This window comes from Seriola aureovittata, chromosome 6 (assembly GCF_021018895.1).
Source record: "Seriola aureovittata isolate HTS-2021-v1 ecotype China chromosome 6, ASM2101889v1, whole genome shotgun sequence".
Taxonomy (NCBI): Eukaryota; Metazoa; Chordata; class Actinopteri; order Carangiformes; family Carangidae; genus Seriola; species Seriola aureovittata.
This window is the reverse complement of record NC_079369.1, coordinates 28,039,302-28,057,179: the sequence shown is the minus strand read 5'-3', so window position 1 is coordinate 28,057,179 and position 17,878 is coordinate 28,039,302. Positions and strand designations below refer to the sequence as shown.

At 44.0% G+C, this 17,878-nt stretch overlaps 1 protein-coding gene across 1 annotated transcript in view; it reads right to left on the bottom strand.

Moving 5' to 3' along the window:
- Nucleotides 1–12,338: 12,338 nt before the first annotated feature.
- prdm5 (PR domain containing 5) overlaps nucleotides 12,339–17,878 on the bottom strand; it is a 35,060-nt gene continuing 29,520 nt past the window's right edge. Inside the window, exons 15-16 of the mRNA XM_056379613.1 lie at nucleotides 15,737–15,841; nucleotides 12,339–13,773 (exon numbers count right to left, since the gene is read on the bottom strand). Coding sequence (XP_056235588.1) covers nucleotides 13,609–13,773; nucleotides 15,737–15,841 — 270 coding nt within the window. The 3' untranslated portion in view covers nucleotides 12,339–13,608. The remainder of the gene's footprint in view (nucleotides 13,774–15,736; nucleotides 15,842–17,878) is intronic.

Genomic DNA, 17,878 nt, shown 5'->3' with positions numbered 1-17,878 from the left:
ACTGGTTTCTTGAACATGACAATGAGTTCACTGAACTCAAATGGCCTCCACCGTCACCAGATCTCAATCCAATAGAGCACCTTTGGGATGTGGTGGAACGGGAGATTTTGCATCATGGATGTGCAGCCGACAAATCTGCAGCAGCTGTGTGATGCTATCAAGTCAATATGGACCAAAATGTCTGAGGAATGTTTCCAGCACCTTGTTGAATCTATGCCACGAGGAATCAAGGCAGTTCTGAAGGCAAGAGGGAGTCCAACCTGGTACTAGCAAGGTGTACCTAATAAAGTGGCCGGTGAGTGCAAGTACAGCCCATTTACCATTTACACACACACATACACACGGACAGTTACAGTGAGTGTGTGTGAAGCAGTTTTCAGTTGCGGTCTGACAAACACTTGACATCAGAATCTGGTTCCTCCTTCTCTTGGTTCCTCGTTGTGTTCTCAACCTTTCAAACCGGATTATACCTGATGGTCCCGTGTTCCTCACAACATGTCTGAACCACCTGCTGTCCTTCTTCCACTGAAAGCAGTTCTCATCCCTCTGACAGGGTTTAGATTTCTCCTCTGGACTGACTCCTTCCGTGACTGGGAGTTCTGGTGTTCAGATGTCCACTGGTTTATATGGGGGGCTGTTTATTTGGAGAACTGGAACTCACACTGTCTCAACAACCTCCCAGTCAAGTGCACCACAAGCTTTAATTACAAGAGTTTGAAATGAGGCTCCATTAAAATGAATGACCTTCATTAAAGTGGTATTAAGGGACAGATGCCTTCGCTGATGGGGTGAACATGCCGTGAGAGGGGGGTTGGGGTGGGGGGTGGGGGGTGGGAGCACTTGACCAGATGCACAAGTGCCTGAATAAACAGCTCAGCAGGTTTTTTCTTTCTTTTTCCCTCTTTGAGCGAAGCCCCACTGCGACCGCCATCGAGATTACAACCACCTGGTTGTGTGTCCTGCTCGCCCCCTACCCCAAACATTTTAATCATGGATGAAATTCATTTATATGTTGCGATAATTGTGCCTAATTGTTTCTTTGAAGGGGAGTGAGGCCAGCAGCATCTGGCTGACATATGGCTCGATGCTTGTGAGAGTGACTTTGTGCCCAGCAGGAAACTGCGGGCCCGATCAGCTCTCTATCACCCATTTAGCCAGAGTGGCGTGGTCCCCACCGCGCTTCTGAGGTAATTAAGCCAACCTGGCGATCGAGGTGGACGAGGTAGCGAAGCACTCAGCCCTCCTCCCTGAGTTTTTTGAGCCGCACTGAAGGTGTGTCACAGGTGGGAATGTCTGGACATGTTATTCTCCAGCTGGTCTGCCTCTTTCTGCTTGTACAGTAAATTCCAGATGGGCCACAGACCCCGTGACGGTATGCACAAACACATACTGCACTTTGTGAGCAGTAATGAACACACAAGGATGCACACAGTCACCAGACACACGCTCTTACGGCGGATTATCCAAGTAGGAGTTACCATCATTATACACGATAACATACAGTGGGGGGCCCTTTATGTATTGAGGGGGAAGCTAAGGGTGTGGAGCAGAAAGGTGGTGGATGAGTGTGCAGCACGTCCAACAGGAGACTGGACCTTGTTTTCCAATTGACGTTATAATCCTCGTTTTCAGCCCGGTTTGTCAGAAACTACTCCTGTATCTGTTTACAGTTTCCCACCAAACAAACTCATGTCGTTCTAATAAAGAGGTCGGTCAAAAATAATTTCCACTTTGATCTGATTTCATGCTGCACACAGCACAAGTAGTTTTCCAAACAACAGCAGGGCACATGAAAGGCCAAAGCACACAAGGTTGTATTTTCTATGTACAACCTCCACAACAGCCGACATTTCATGCCACAGTCCAATTTCCAGCCTTGCCATACACATTGGACATTGGCACACTGTGTTGATGTTCTGGCTCCCAGCTTGCACAGATAAGCCCATATATATATATATATATATATGAGTGTCTATTTTCTCACACACACACATTCACACTGATGTTGGCTACAAAGCACATATTGTCACTGAAACATGCACACAAACCTGAGTGCAGTCATTCACATGTAAACATGACCTTCTCCAAAGGCCTGGACACAGGATGCCATTGAAAAGATGATTATTTTTCTCTCTCTCTCCTTGAGTGATAATCTCATTCAGTCAGTCAACCCCCCCCCCCCCCCCCCCCCCCCATCAACATCCCCACCTTGTCATTGAGTGTCGTTGATGCTGACGTGTCACATCTGGAACCTCTTCCCTACATGTGCTGCATAGACGTTTCTCTGCTCACTTTCCCTTTCCCAGGAGGTCCGATGTGAAGCTCCTGTAATGATGTGAAAAAGGAGACTGAGATTCCTACGCAACAGCTCTGGGCTAATGAATGCATTCTGGACACATTCCTCCCCCTGATGTTACGGGATCAGTTTCTTTAATAGGTGGAGAATAAAGCGAGATCGAAATGGGAGTAATTTGCTGCGAGTCCTGGAGTCTTTAACACCTCGTTTGTTCGGATGGGCTCTTTGTGTAAGGTCAGAAAAGTGAAACCTATTCTAAGTTGACAATGATGTGTGATGGCAGGCTAGCATCTCCTGTAAGCAAATCATGACATCTCAGAACTGTTTGTTGGTCTTTCGTTGGCTTAGCAGGCAGCCACTTCATGACTCTGTTTCCTGTGGAAAATCTATGCTAAGTGTGCTGCTGAGCTCTGCCACAGCCGAGGGTGTTTCCTTGGCAGGGAGAGAGAATGAAATAATCATTAATATGTCTGAAGGGTAAATTATGTCATGCACAGTGAATATATGTTGCTGTCAGACCATGCAGAGAGACCGACACTTTGGGCTATAGTGTTTCACAAGCACAGATATGTAACATACACTGCACAAAACATAGGTGTGCATCCGCCCACACGCACACAACACACAACACACAACACACAACACACAAACTGAAACCCACACGTGTAGCACAGTCCATTGATGAAGGGTAGGATGATCTGCTTCCAGTTAGGTTGCGCACTGTTCCTGTTCGGCGGGTGTACAAAGACATGGATCCAATTTCAGGACATGCTTTTAATGAAACTCAAACTGAAACACGTTTCTGATTGGAGAACAAAGACGGAGAATCAAAAGCTGTTGCAGAGGTGACCCGAGCTAAAGCGTGCTCCCAGCTCTAAACACCGGCTCTCCACAAAAAGCCAACTCCAAACAAGGCCCCTCTGAAGCATCTTGTTCCCGTATAACAGCCTGACCAGTGTGGCCAGACGTTATACCTTTGCTATCTAGAATTACAATTTGTTTTGAAAACTCTATGACACATGGATAAACTACACTTCAGGTTGCTTATGACTTCCAGAGATGTAAAGGCCAAAAGCTGAGGCTACTGAAGCCATGGAGAGCTTTGAAGATGAGAAATATTTTAAAAATCAATCGAATGAATGACTGTGTTACGTGGCGCGCTCGAGAAACAATGTGAATAAAAGTAAAAAATACTTTCTAAAAATTGTTTCATTAAAGGAAAATTCCAATTTGGTATTTCTGTTAAAGCTGGTTACATTTGAAGTAATAGTTCAGTGTTTAGGGAAATACAGCTATTTGCTCACCAAGGGTTAGATGAGAAGATTGATACTGATGATGGCTACAGTTAGCAGTCAGCCTAGCTTAGCATAGCAAAGAGAGTGAGAAACTACAGGAAAACTGCTTCATCCTTTGTACCTCAACTCAGCACACGAGACCACATTGAGAGCACAAATCCCATCCAATCCTGCTCAAATGGTCCGAATCCAGGAGGAAGCTCCATTACTTTCCCCACAGAGACCACTGTGTTTGGTGGGCCGCTGCCCCGAGGTCTCTGAGCTCAGCCTGCACCTGTGGCCCGTCGTGTCCAGGGCTGAAGAAAAGAAAAGAAATACAGTAAATAACGGCCCTCAGCCTAATGGAGCTGTAGAGTGGCCTTACTCATTTGCCGTAATGAAAAGTGGGCTTGAAATGACTTAAAGCACAATGGCTCCCAGATAGAGCTTCGTGGTGTGAGCAGCCTCCAGTTGTGCTGTGCATGAGTAACCTGGAGATGGTATCAGTTTGAACTGTGTGCTGCAAAAGAAGAAAGGGGGTGGGGGATGGGGTGGGGGGGGTGAGAGCATGACTGTAAAGGTTTGGTGCAGAGGTTAAATATACGGGTTGCCCACATTTTCTAGGAGAAACAAGCGGAAAGTCCTGCACAAACATCATTGTCTGCTGCTGAGGCACAAAGACTGAGGGCTATTACATCAAAGACTCCTTCAAGGACATGGAGGTAAACTGTCTCAGACCCAATGCAAGCTGAAACCTGAGAATGTAAATGAGGTCTTTCTTGATTCACTATCTGGTTATTTTCATTCTAATGAAAGAAAAGCATTGTTTTTCCTCTTTTTTGTGCAGATATTGTCTCAAGAAGTCAGTACTACTGTGCTGCATCTGCAGACAAAAACATTGTTCTCTGTATTATGTTCTGCCTTGATTTTCATTGTGGTGAACAGAAGCCAGATTTCACCACCTCTCCCCCCTGTTTGGCTCTGTGGACAGGATTTTATTTATAACAAGGGTGTAATTTATGAGAATCTGAAGGCCCTGACTACTCCATAACCCAGGTCAGACTCACTCATTCTTCAGCAAGACAGGGCTGGGCTCCTGGAGTTATGGGATCAAGGCTGATGTCTTGCAGAGCACCGCTCAGGGGAACAGGTATCTGCACTTCCTTATTTTATCAGGTCTCCAACAAGTGAACATGAACACGCTCCCCTATAAATCATTTGCTTCTGATGACAGCCCAGAGGCAGGAAGGCAGAGCATTGTCTGATGTTGTACATATGTGCGGTCTCTTTTTTTCCTTTTCTTTTTTCAAAGAACTGTAGCATGACGGACCGAGCTCCTCTCCTCCTCTGTGAGCCTACACCTGCAGAGTGTGAGGACTAATTGAGGACACTGCTGTGCTATGACTAGCATCCATTTTAGCTTTAGCATCTGCCACTGAAAACATGAACCTCTCATTGTTGAATGTAACCATTATGTTGGACACTACTCTGTTGTCTCCACACCATGCTAATGTTAAACTGCTGATGTTAGCTGGGAATGTCTTTTTAAAGACTGAAATTAATGGTATCTACTCAGTAACACTTGAACATCTCACCCTTTATGTGGCTTTCAACCACTTACTCAAAACAACCACAAAGAGACTCAAAACGACCACAGACACTCAAAACGACCACAAAGAGACTCAAAACGACCACAGACACTCAAAACGACCACAGACACTCAAAACGACCACAAAGAGACTCAAAACGACCACAGACACTCAAAACGACCACAGAGACTCAAAACAGCCACAAAGAGACTCAAAACGACCAGAGACTCAAAACAACCACAGAGACTCAAAACAACCACAGAGACTCAAAACGACCACAAAGACACTCAAAACGACCAGAGACTCAAAACAACCACAAAGACACTCAAAATGACCACAGAGACTCAAAATGACCACAGAGACTCAAAATGACCACAGAGACTCAAAACAACCACAGAGACTCAAAACGACCACAGAGACTCAAAACGACCACAAAGACACTCAAAACGACCAGAGACTCAAAACAACCACAAAGACACTCAAAATGACCACAGAGACTCAAAATGACCACAGAGACTCAAAACAACCACAGAGACTAAAAACGACCACAGAGACTCAAAACGGCCACAAAGACACTCAAAACAATCACAAAGAGACTCAAAACAATCACAAAGAGACTCAAAACAACCACAGAGGCTCAAAACGACCATAGAGACTCAAAACGACAACAAAGAGACTCAAAACAACCACAGAGACTCAAAACAACCACAGAGACTCAAAACGGCCACAAAGACATTCAAAACGACCAGAAACTCAAAACAACCACAAAGACACTCAAAACGACCACAGAGACTCAAAACGACCACAGAGACTCAAAACGGCCACAAAGACACTCAAAACAATCACAAAGAGACTCAAAACAACCACAGAGACTCAAAACGACCACAGAGACTCAAAACGGCCACAAAGACACTCAAAACAATCACAAAGAGACTCAAAACAACCACAGAGACTCAAAACGACCACAGAGACTCAAAACGGCCACAAAGACACTCAAAACAATCACAAAGAGACTCAAAACAAGGACAAAGAGACTCAAAACAACCACAGAGACTCAAAACAACCACAGAGACTCAAAACGACCACAGAGACTCAAAACGGCCACAAAGACACTCAAAACAACCACAAAGAGACTCAAAACAACCACAGAGACTCAAAACGACCACAGAGACTCAAAACGACAACAAAGAGACACAAAACAACCACAGAGACTCAAAACAACCACAGAGACTTAAAATGACCACAGAGACTCAAAACGACCACAGAGACTCAAAACTGCCACAAAGAGACTCAAAACAACCACAGAGACTCAAAATGACAACAAAGAGACTCAAAACAACCACAGAGACTCAAAACGACAACAAAGAGACTCAAAATGACCTAAAAATGGGTTTTTTGTTTTTTCTCGTTCAGTGTGGGAGTCTTGATCTAATGTCGGAGGGTTGGGAAGCCTTTTACATGTCTGTCCCCCGGGGCTTGTTGTCTCATAAATAGCATGTTTACATGTTTACACAGAACTTACAGTGTTGTTACCCTTCAGTCTAAGTAAAAGGAGTTCAACTATAGCTGCAGCGATGTTGGGGCCAAGCAGCCCAGCAGGCCAGAGTTGCCATGGAAACATCATGTTATCATGTCAAGGAAATATAAGCACTCACAGCAAGTTTCATGTGGTTTCATTGGTTTAGAAATGACTTGACTTGATATCTTGTTTGGCACCTTTGTGGCAAATTTGGATTGGTTCTGATGTACGAACGCTTTTTCAAATCAAAAAGCAAACAAATAAGTTTGTCAGTTTTGGTAAAGATCAAACACAGGAATTTTGATTTTAAGGCAAACACATGAAGAATTATGAGGCAAAATGAAAATGTTCTTATCGCAGCACCCCCTAGAGGTCAAAGGATGGGGTATGACCTCACTTCCTGTGGGGCAGCTTTGCTGCCACTTTCAATTGGCTGTGACGGATGAATGCTTTGGAAAATCAAAAGCCATATGATAACAAAAGGAAGTGAGGGACCTCGTGTCAGGGGAACTTATTTGCTTCCTAGTTTCTCACAGACCTGGGGCCCAATACCTTATCCTGTCTTAAATGTGTTGACTTGTGTATTAGGCTTAATTTCATCTGCCATATGATGTAATACAAAACTGGCATATGATGGGCTGTTTTTAAACTACATTTCACCTGTACTCATTGAATGTGTTTATACAAGCTACTGAATGGGTAAATGGGTGTGACAGTGAAGCAACAGGTCCATGACCTTGATTCTCTCTCCACCGTCCTGTTTCTGTTAAAGCAGAGAACACACAAACATGCACACCTTTTTTGGTGTGTGTGTGTGTGTGTGTGTGTGTGTGTGTGTGTGTCCGTGTGTGTGTCCGTGTGTGTGTGTGTGTGTGTGTGTGTGTGGTGTGTGTGTGTGTGAGGGGCAGACAGATATGGTCATGGTCAACAAGACAAGAACAACCGTTTCATTACATTTGTTTGACCAATAACTTCCTGTGGAAGATAGATGTGTTTTGGCTCGGGCAGCTGTTCGCTCTGACAACAGTCACTCCCCTCGCATGATGCCCCTGTATGGTGGGGGGGGAAATTATCATTCAGTGCACGCATGTATGTGTGTGTCTGCCTGTGTGTGTGTGTGGTCTGGGTTAACAAGTTCAGCGTGGCTAATTCACAGGACCCAGACAGAAATCCTGGTCCCACCTCACACTTTTCAGAAGGACCACAAACACTGGAGGCCTTTTACCACGAAGTCAACGTCCTTGTGCATGTTCGACTCTGTGTGTGCGGGTGTGTGTGTGTCGGACTGTTCATTGGACCAAAACCTAAATCAGCACATGAAAGGTGTGTATCTCAGTGTTGCTTCTCTGGCTGCTCTGACAGGAAACAGACCCTCACTGTGGTATTTGGTTTCTCCAAACTCACACAGGACTCGATTTCAAACATGCTGCAAAATTCAAAACAGAGATGTAGCATGAGTGGGGACAATAAGGCCAATGTTATGTCACTAGTTAAATTTAATTCCACAGATCACAGCTCTCTGCTGTTGTAAATATATCCATTTTGCATAAATAAAACAATTGATAATATTCTGCATGCATTGAAATAAACTTTTTCTTTCATCCAGTGCAAAATTTCTTCAGTTTAATAATTTCAGTGTCCTCTCTGTGTGTGTTCTCATAGTGAAACGTTTGCAGCCCTTACCCCTGGTTCTCCAGCACAGCAGGAGATTGGTGTTATTTGTGTTGGGCCGTGTGCATAACACAGGTCTCACAAAACGCTCAGATTATGAGGGCTGAGACAATAACAGCACAGGGAGGGGGAGGGCGAACAACAGTCTGACGAAGGAGAAAAGAGGAATTACGGTGTATCTCTCGTCACATTTGCACAAATGTTTTGGCTAGACCAGTTGAGTCTTCTCTGTCATCACTAATCACCTAACAATAAATCCCTGAGCAACACTTGGGAGGGAAGGAGAAACCAGAAGGACGAGTCTAGCTGCAGGAGAAGCAGCCTTTTACACAGCATCTTCAAATATTCAATAAAAAAGAATGGGCCGAACTTGGGTTCTGGCAGTTCATCACACACATTTTCTCCTTCGTGGTTCACACTGAACTGCGGCAAAGGTCAAAATCTTATTGGATTTTTCTGTTTTGTTGTGTGTTTTCTGCCAAGTTGAATTTGTACTTCGAAAGCAGAACTTGAGAGCTACGTGAGCATCGTGTCTTTTACCCCTGTGGTCCGTTGTGTAAAATCACACGTTGTAAATGAGCAACCTGTCGGCATAGTCTGACTTTTGTTGTCTGCTCTGTTGCTACAATGCACAGCCACGTGAGGAGACATCCAACCAGTGAGTATGAAGTGAGGACAGCACTGTAGTTCCTAATGAGACTGAGGAGTGATGGCAAACAGCAACAATGTGCTGACAGAACTGGCCAACACCAAAGCTCCTGAGGTGGACAGACACACTGACTGATGTCTTTAACCCCCCAGCCTCTCAGAATGAGCCTCTATGTCTCTGTAACTCACTGCGGGACCTTTCATCTCCTGCACTTCTTCACATCTAGGGAAAGTCAACATTCTTGTTTATTGGAATTAGCAGCTGTACTTGGTGCAGGCCGAGTCTTTCTTACAGAGTTTAACATCAGAGAGGACAAAACAATTCTGCGTTGTTCTTCTGTAGCATTTCCTGGCCGGCTCTCAGCCTCTGTAAATTGTGGAGTTCTCGTCTTTCTCAACTCCAAGGCACCATTGTGCTCCAGTGCTTCAAATGTGGTTCCATTTCCTGCAGGCGATTCAAACATAAACAATCAGTGTACGCTGCTTCCCCACCAATACACTTCCACTCTGGTTTCACAGGCTAAACTCTCCACATGGGAAAACTAAGTTTGAGACATGGTCCAATTTTTTGCTTTAGAAGTGAAACTATTTCATGTTTGATTCATGATATAATTATTCATATCAGAATTAATCAGTTTTTTGGCCACTGTTCTGGTGGAAACTGATGTCAACATTTTTAAGCTCTTTAGCAGCTAAACCCTACATTATGTTCACTAGCTAGTCACTACCTGTGTCTGTCTGCTGTTTGGTGCTGTGGAGGTTACGTACAGTGTTTTAAATAGCTGGAGAGCTGAAGCTGCCGGCCACATCTGGAAACAACACTGATGAGAATAGTAAGACTGAACCAAACCAGTCAATTTGTGGGCTGTAAAACTAAAACAAGAAGCTTGAAGATGCTAAACTCCTCCATACAACTGAAGGGACCGTCACTATGAGCAACTCTTTTCACATTAAACACAGATGTTTGAGCCATTGTTGGATTAAATATTAATCATAGCAGCTTTAAGATAAATTTATGCATGATAATGCAAAAAAAATGTATACAATTTCAGAAAAGCCAATCCCAGAGTTTTATGTTTTCTTGCTTAAATGGAACAAGGCTGATGAGAGTGAAGTAAACAAGTAAAGTTATGGGCCATAAAACCAAAACAAAGCGCTTCAGGACGCTGAAAGCCTGTAGCTGAGGAGAACTGCAGTCAGGTGACCATTCGTTGTGGGTTTATCACTACAAGTCATCACTTTCACATGACACATGGTTATTTGTTGTGTTGTCAATATAAAAATTCTGATTATAGCAGCTAGAAATTAAATTCTGCAATGAATGACTGATGGAAAATCCTGAATTCAGAGAAGATGATACCTCAGTTTTCTGTTGTTCTTCCTTAATGGTTGTGAATAAATGCAGTTTGGGGCTGTGTGTCGGGGTTGGGGAGTATCTGTGAGCAGTTTAATGACAGTTCCTCTCCTCATTTCCTCCTAATGAAAGAATCCTTGTCTACCTGAACTGATACACCACTCTCTAGCCTGGAGTGGTGTCTGAAGATTAAATTAGAACCATCTTGTCTGTTAGCAAGCAAGACAGAAATATTGTGAGAATGGTGTGTGTGTGTGTGTGTGTGTGTGTGTGTGTGTGTTTTATTGAGACGGGCAAGTTTTTCGGCTCAAGCCCTTTGGCTGAAGCGTTTGACCTTTTACTGGTTTTCAATGTCAGGATTTTTAGCTTACTCAAGTTCCACAGTCTGTTTCCATGGAGACACAGCTTTGAGAGAGTGTCCATCACTGCTGAAAGGGTGACCCAGAATACCCAAACACACCCTGCCCAATCGTATTAAAATTCCTCCACATGGCACTACTCTCTGGGCATTCGCATTCCACAGTACTCCGGTCCAGGGTCGTGGAAGGAAAGGCTACCTGTTGCTATGGCAACATTATCCAAACATAGAGGTCAGACAAGCGTGTCCGTGTCATTCCTAACGTGACAGCGGTTTGCCATAAACCCAGGGCCGCGGTGGTAATCATACTCCTGCGCAGTGGGCGGGGCCGGCGTTCGGCTCTGCGGACGCTGGTCGGGGCCCAGTCTGGCCACACTCACAAATGTGGAGGCAACACAGGAAACTGGGGCTTACAGTAAAAACATGTAATTAGAAACACATTGAGTTGGAGCTTTGGCGTGATACACCCAGTAGGAAGGGAGAGACGCATGCAGGCAGAGATGCATGCAGGGAAAAAAAAAACTCATTGAAGTGGAGGACGAGATCACTGGGTCACTGGGAAAGTCCCAGGAGAAAATCAAATGTTATGAGACAAAAATGGAAAAACAGAGACAAGGACAGTGACAGGCGAGACGCATCGGGACTGAAGAGCAGAGCGATAATGAGAAGCAGGGACATCTCAGCACCCAGTCTGACCTGTCAGCTGCTCCAGGACACACATGTGGCAGACACTCATTTTCCACTGTTGGAAATCCCTACTACTACTACTGTTTACAAGATGCAATATAAATGCCACTGTATTTGAGAGTGCGTCAGTATGGCCCAGAGGCCTCGCCACTACTGAGCAGGCGGCGGGCAGCACGAGCTCAGTGGGCAGCCTGGGCCTCAGCGGGGCCCGGTGGCTGGGGCCACGCCCTGCGCGGTCACACAGAGAACCGAGCACCAGAGGGAGAGCGGGTGAACTTGGCCACATGCGAACTGAGAGTCATCACTAACCATGCTTCTCCTGAAGCCTGACAGCGGCTGATAGGAGTGTGGAGACATCGTGCAGGTTTTGATTTCTTCGCTGTGAGCAGTGAAGCTGAAATGTAATCTAACATGAATACCCATAATTAGTTAATTGTTAAACAAACAGCGCACACTCAAAGACGTGAAGATAGACATACTGCAATAGTTATGTGTTTTCAGGAAGCCAAAGCCACACATGGCAAGATTTATTGAGTTTGAGCAGCAGCCCATTTGACAAACTTCACAGAGCGATGACGACTCGCGGCGCTCCCACTTCACTGCACCGCTGTGAGATTCTCACAGTCAAATCCTGAGATACCAGAGATCCTCTGCAGGGGACGGACATGAGAGAGAGTCCCCGCATCCACAGAGAGAAACCATCAGAGACGCTCTTTAGTGTGTGGCTTTACAGATCAGGCGAGTGGTGACTGTGGCCTCAGAAAAAAAAAAGTAATTAGCCTTCACTCCCAGCACACTGCCAACCCAAGAATAGGGGTTAGATGAATGACGAGAAGTGAACAATTTTAATCAACTCTCAAAGCGTTTCCTCCTCCTCCCCCCTCCCCCCTCCCTCAACATCAACAGCTCACAAACACATAATTAGAACGCGCGCAGGAAATGGATGTTTGGTAGGTGACGAGGTTTTATACATTTCAAAATATAAAAGTGTGAAGTGACAATTCACAGTCGACAGATGCAGAATAAACAGCTGGAAAACTGGACATTAATCAGAGGGGCAGTAAATGAGGAAGCAAATGAATGTGGATATAAAACAGGACAGAGTTGCACTTCTACTGAAATACATGAAATACTGAATTGAACTATCATTAATAAAGAAGGATGTAAACACACACTGTAAGGCCCAATAACCCCTGGGCCATTCATACGAAAACGATCTGTCACAAAAGTCAACAAACAGTACTTTGGATTTTCTTTTTGTCCCAAATATGGGACGTAGAAACAGTGACACACTTAAAGCACCATTGCTCTTCATTCAGAGCCCAGGTCATGGGAAAGGAAGGAACAGTTGAACCAAATCATCTTAAGTTAATGTTGCAGGTCCAACAGTTATCCAGCTAATCAAACCTAAAACTGAACAACCTTCACATTTCAGAGAAAATCCGAAAGCTCCCATCAACTATCCCACGGTGCAACAAGCATCCTGCAGATTTTAAAGGAGAATGAAGCATGTAAACTTTCTAGCTGTCATGTTAACACCTCTCCATCTCCATCTGCTGTTCAACTATCCCTTTTAATACTATGACAGAAAGGTGATTCTGAAATCATAAATGGACCAACATGCTTTAAAGTGTGCTCTGGGGCTTAACAGAGTCTAAATAGTAAACATGTTAGAACACAAAAGAACAGCAACATGTAGAAAGTGTACAGGTAAATTAAAAAGTGTCTTTAAAGATCTTTGGTCGCAGTTTTTTTTTTTTTTTTTTTTACTTGGCCACTGACCACAGTTTTACAGTAAGGTACTCAGTGAATACCACAGTGAAGGAGGTCAGGCTGTAACAGTATGAACAGTAACACTGGTTAGAAGTCAGGAGGACTGGGAGTGAAATGTCCGACATTTCATTTGGCCTGTGAGCAGACGCAGCGGCTCTGGAGGCAGATCAAACATATGTGGAGTTTTGTTTGTACAGGTTTTCAAAGCAGTATCTAAACAGTATGACAAAAAAATTACAAATGTACAGTCTACGTTTCAATTTCAAAACAGTCCCTTATGTTTTCCATAGTCTACATGTATGTATCTTTAATAACAACATTTCTGCTATCTATCCATCTGTGTATGTGAAGGCGGTACCGGCTGCATGAAGCATGGGACTGAACTTTATCTGAGGAATCAGATATCAGATATTTTCAGCCAGTGCTTCCATAGTTGCCTCTAGCTCTCTGTTTCCCCGTGGACATTTTCCATGTGTACTTTGAGGTAGTCGTTCCTGGTGAACTTCTTATGGCACAGCTGGCACTCTGCCATTGGCCGGTTAGGGTTGTGTGTCAGCTTGTGTCTGCTGAGCATCTTCTTCAAGCTGAATGACAGGTCACACACCTGCAACACACAGCAAATACAGGATTTGAATTCCCCTTATCAAAACTAATGAGCACATTTTATTTATTTATTTTTTACCCTCTGACATTGTCTTCAAAATTCCTCTGCTCACTGCGGAGTTTAGTTTTATCACAGGCACAGCCGGACACAGGGAATGATTTGTAAATCATATGCATGTACGTGGTGACAGAAATCCCCCTTTTTTTCCCCCAGTTAAAGAGCGGGAAAGCATGCAACTTAACATCCATCATAAATGAGCCATTTTACACTGTACAAATGACTCCATCGTCTTCTATCAATCATGATAATCCACCACTGGCTGGCGTTCAGCTGCAGTTTAACATCCTGCTTCAGGAATCTCAGCATGTCTCCTCCTCTCTCCATCTGTGGAGAACTTCAGTGCGATGAATTACACTCACAAAGTCTCGCAGACAGATACATCTGTGGGCAAAACGTTGAACAAGCAGAATCACTATATCATACCATAACCATAGTTTACCAGGTAACTTGGACGTTCACGCTGATGTGCTATCATGTTCTAGCTTTACCATCCAAGTGGAATGAAACACAGCTCAGAAAATCTACAAATCTGATCCGGTGTCAGTAAAATATTTAGAATTTTATGAAGTGAATCAGTGACGGGGGCTGATGGGAGTGGGGCCTCCGCATCTCATCCTAACCCAGATGTTACTGGATGCTTCTACAGCATTTTTAATACTGTTATGACAGACGCTGCTTATAGAGCGCCTCTAGCTTGTCTGGAAAACGTTCCTGGAACCGTGTGATCCTTTTGTCTGAATCAAAATCCACACAAATTACAATCCACATGTTATTTCTATTATCTTCAATAGTTTAGAGTTGAATTATTTACATGAAAATGTCTCTAACAAAGCCGAGGAAAAAGAATCCAGATGAATGTCGGATGTCGCTGGGAGACACTTTCTGGTGATGCTTCACTGACAGTGAATGGGTCACTGATTCTGTGGTCTTAAACAACAGCTACAGATGATTCTCCAGGGATATGGGCACATTTACTGGTTTAGATGCCACAGATTGAGGCTTATTAGGGCGATAAAGCTCAAACAAGAGTCTGACAATCCAGATTTGGGTGATGGATTTATGGAATTAAGAAATATTGGTTACGTTCAGGGGTTTTCAGAGTCTGAGACTCTGCCTCCTCTGTCACAGGATCACTGTGATACTGAGGAAAATATGATGATTCTCAGGCAGGTTTTGAGTTACAAGGATAGTGTTTTTTTTATTATTTCAAGAAGATTTATGCACTATTATTCAATAAGTGGAAGTCACACTGAATATAAAGATGTGTTTATCATGTCTATGTGTTCAGATTTGACTGAGTTATGGCTCCGAGAAGAAGGAGTGGCCTAAGTGCCATTATTGCCCAGAATCCTTTGTAGTAGTTTGTGGTAACTGATCCTTGTGCTTTACATTACATACACTGTACATATCATTAAAAAGTTTTGAGGGTTAGATAGAATTTCATAGGATTTTGAATTTAAGATGCTGTTGTGGCTTTCTAAAAAAAAAAAAAAAAACAGAAAATATCAAGGATACCGCCCTTTTGAATTTTCACAAATGATGATGAAAACCCTGCGATGAAAAAGTTTGTTGAAAACATGGACAACATCTTCTGTGGTGTGTTTCCTCCCCAGTCTCTGAGAATAATTATTACTCCTACAGTATTATAAACAGAGGGTAATTTCTCCCTCTGATCCTCTCAATGTGTTTATGTGAGATCAGCCCACTCGGCCTCACCGGAGAACCAAGATCACTATCTGCCTCTCACGGAGCAGCTCCCCCAACTCTTCCCCACATCTGGCCTGGTGCCAGAGCGCTATCACACACCGGACACACACACACACACACACACACACAAACACAAGCAAGAATCAAGGCAGCGCAGGTTGGTTTGCAGGCACAGAAGAGGCAGGTAGACACTTACATCACATTGGAAAGGTTTCTCTCCTGTGTGGGTCCTCATGTGCTCGTCCAGCCCTCTCTTCTGGCTGAAGGCCTTGTTGCACTCGCTGCATTTATATGGCTTCTCCTGTAGTGACACACAGATGCACACACCAGATTTAAAGAGGGTATTTCATCTGTCTGTGTGTAGCAGAACAATACACAAAACAATACTTGCCCCATTCAGTCACATATGGACAAAACCTGGGGGAAAAAAGTGTAATGATCCACATATGTGCACGCACACACGAGGAAAAACAAACAGACATGCACAGCACAGTGGAAAACACAGAAGATGTGGAAATACACACACACACACACACACACACGCACACTGATACGCTCTGCCTTCACACCCCGGTGTTCTCTCCCTGTGAGTTTATGAAGATATGAAATTAAAGATTGTACAGCTCCTGCGGTAGGGAGGAAATGACCGGCATAGGGGCCATCAAAAACACATGGAATCCTCAAAGGAGCAGGGAAAACACGGCACAGAAAATCCCTTTGAACATGTATCAGAGCACCAGCACTCTGGGGCTGTAGAATATCACTCCTCTGTCTCCACACCTCATCAGTTTACCAAAGAACATTTCCTCTGCGCCTTTCGGAGGCCTGTCTCACTGTCAGTCAAAGTGCATATCTCGCTGTGGGTGTGTTTTCACAAAAACTATGTGTGTGTGTGTACAGTTCTGATGAGGGTGGACAGTGGGTGTGTCCGGCAGTCAGAGAGGAAACAGTGGTGACACCTAAAAGACTGGAGGAGAAATAAGAAGCGTGAAGATAGCAGGGAGCTGGTTCCCAGTGTGAAGCTGTTTTTGACAAGTCTGCCTGATAGCAAAGGCTCTACCCATTTAAAGCTTAGTTGTCATGGGAACAGGGTGAATGCAGGAAGTAAGGGTCCTGGGAAAGGCGCTATCATGTGGGCGGGGCAAGGAGTGCCCAGTGACCCAGGATACAAAAGGAGGTAAAGATCAGGTTCACTGCATGTGCGCATGTGAGTGCACAGATATGTGTGAGCAGCTTTAAGTATGCAACTGTTTGTGAGGATGTGGCAGAATGATGGGGAACAATGGAAATAAAGCAGTGTGTGTGTGTGTGTGTATGTGTGTGTGTGTGTGTGTGTGTGTGTGTGTGTGTGTGTGTGTGTGTGAGGAAACAGTTTGTGTGTAATGCAAATTTCCACTTAAATCTTCGGTTTTAATGACGACCTCCTCTTTTTCCATGAGATTATAATGGTTGTTGTATGACAAGGAAAAAAAGAGAAAACTATGAGGGTTCAGAGTTCAAAGGTCAGGAAACACATGGATAGACTTAGGTGATATGAACCCAAAATGCATCACTGTGACCCTGGTAACATTGAACATCTGTACCTGGTGACCTTCATTCTTCAGCAGCTGTTCAGCCTCTGACCTTTGACCTGAACGTTCCTCTGAGTCTGACCACTCTCTGCTAAGAGCAGAGACAGAGTTTTGTTTACTTACTTAAAAGAGTCTCATGTCTCATGTGTCATGTTAAAAATGTGGGTATTTGTAAATCAGCATGAGAACAGGAAGTCCCAGTGCCCTATCAGACTTCAGGTTGCAGTTTGAAATCAGTAAGTCAGAACAGTTTTTAGCCTCATTAGCATGTTAGCCATGCTAACGACAACGTTGCTCCACCACTTTGAAATATCTGAAAAACTACTGGATGGATTGCCAAATTTGGTTCTGACATTCATGGTGGATGATTCCCAGTGGATGAATCATTGTTGTGAATATGTTAGCATGGTGACATTACCATTTAGCTCTGAATACTTCTGTGCTTAAGTACAGCTTCACAGAGCTGCTAGCATGGCTGTGTCCAAAATCACTACTGTATTTACTATAGTGTACTATAGTTACTGTCCACCATTTCATTTGAGTATCCAAACCCTGTGATCTGAATTCCACAATGAAATGAAAGAGTAGTGTCCATGGCCGTTACTGCCACAATCTGCTTGGAATCCCACAATGCAATGCTCTGCATTTTATAGGTGGGGAAAATTCCGGTTATATACCAAATGAAAATGTATGTAGGTGTCTGAAATCTGTATTTACTGATCACTATTGAGTAACTGAGGGTTCATTGAGTGGTTACTGGTGAATGA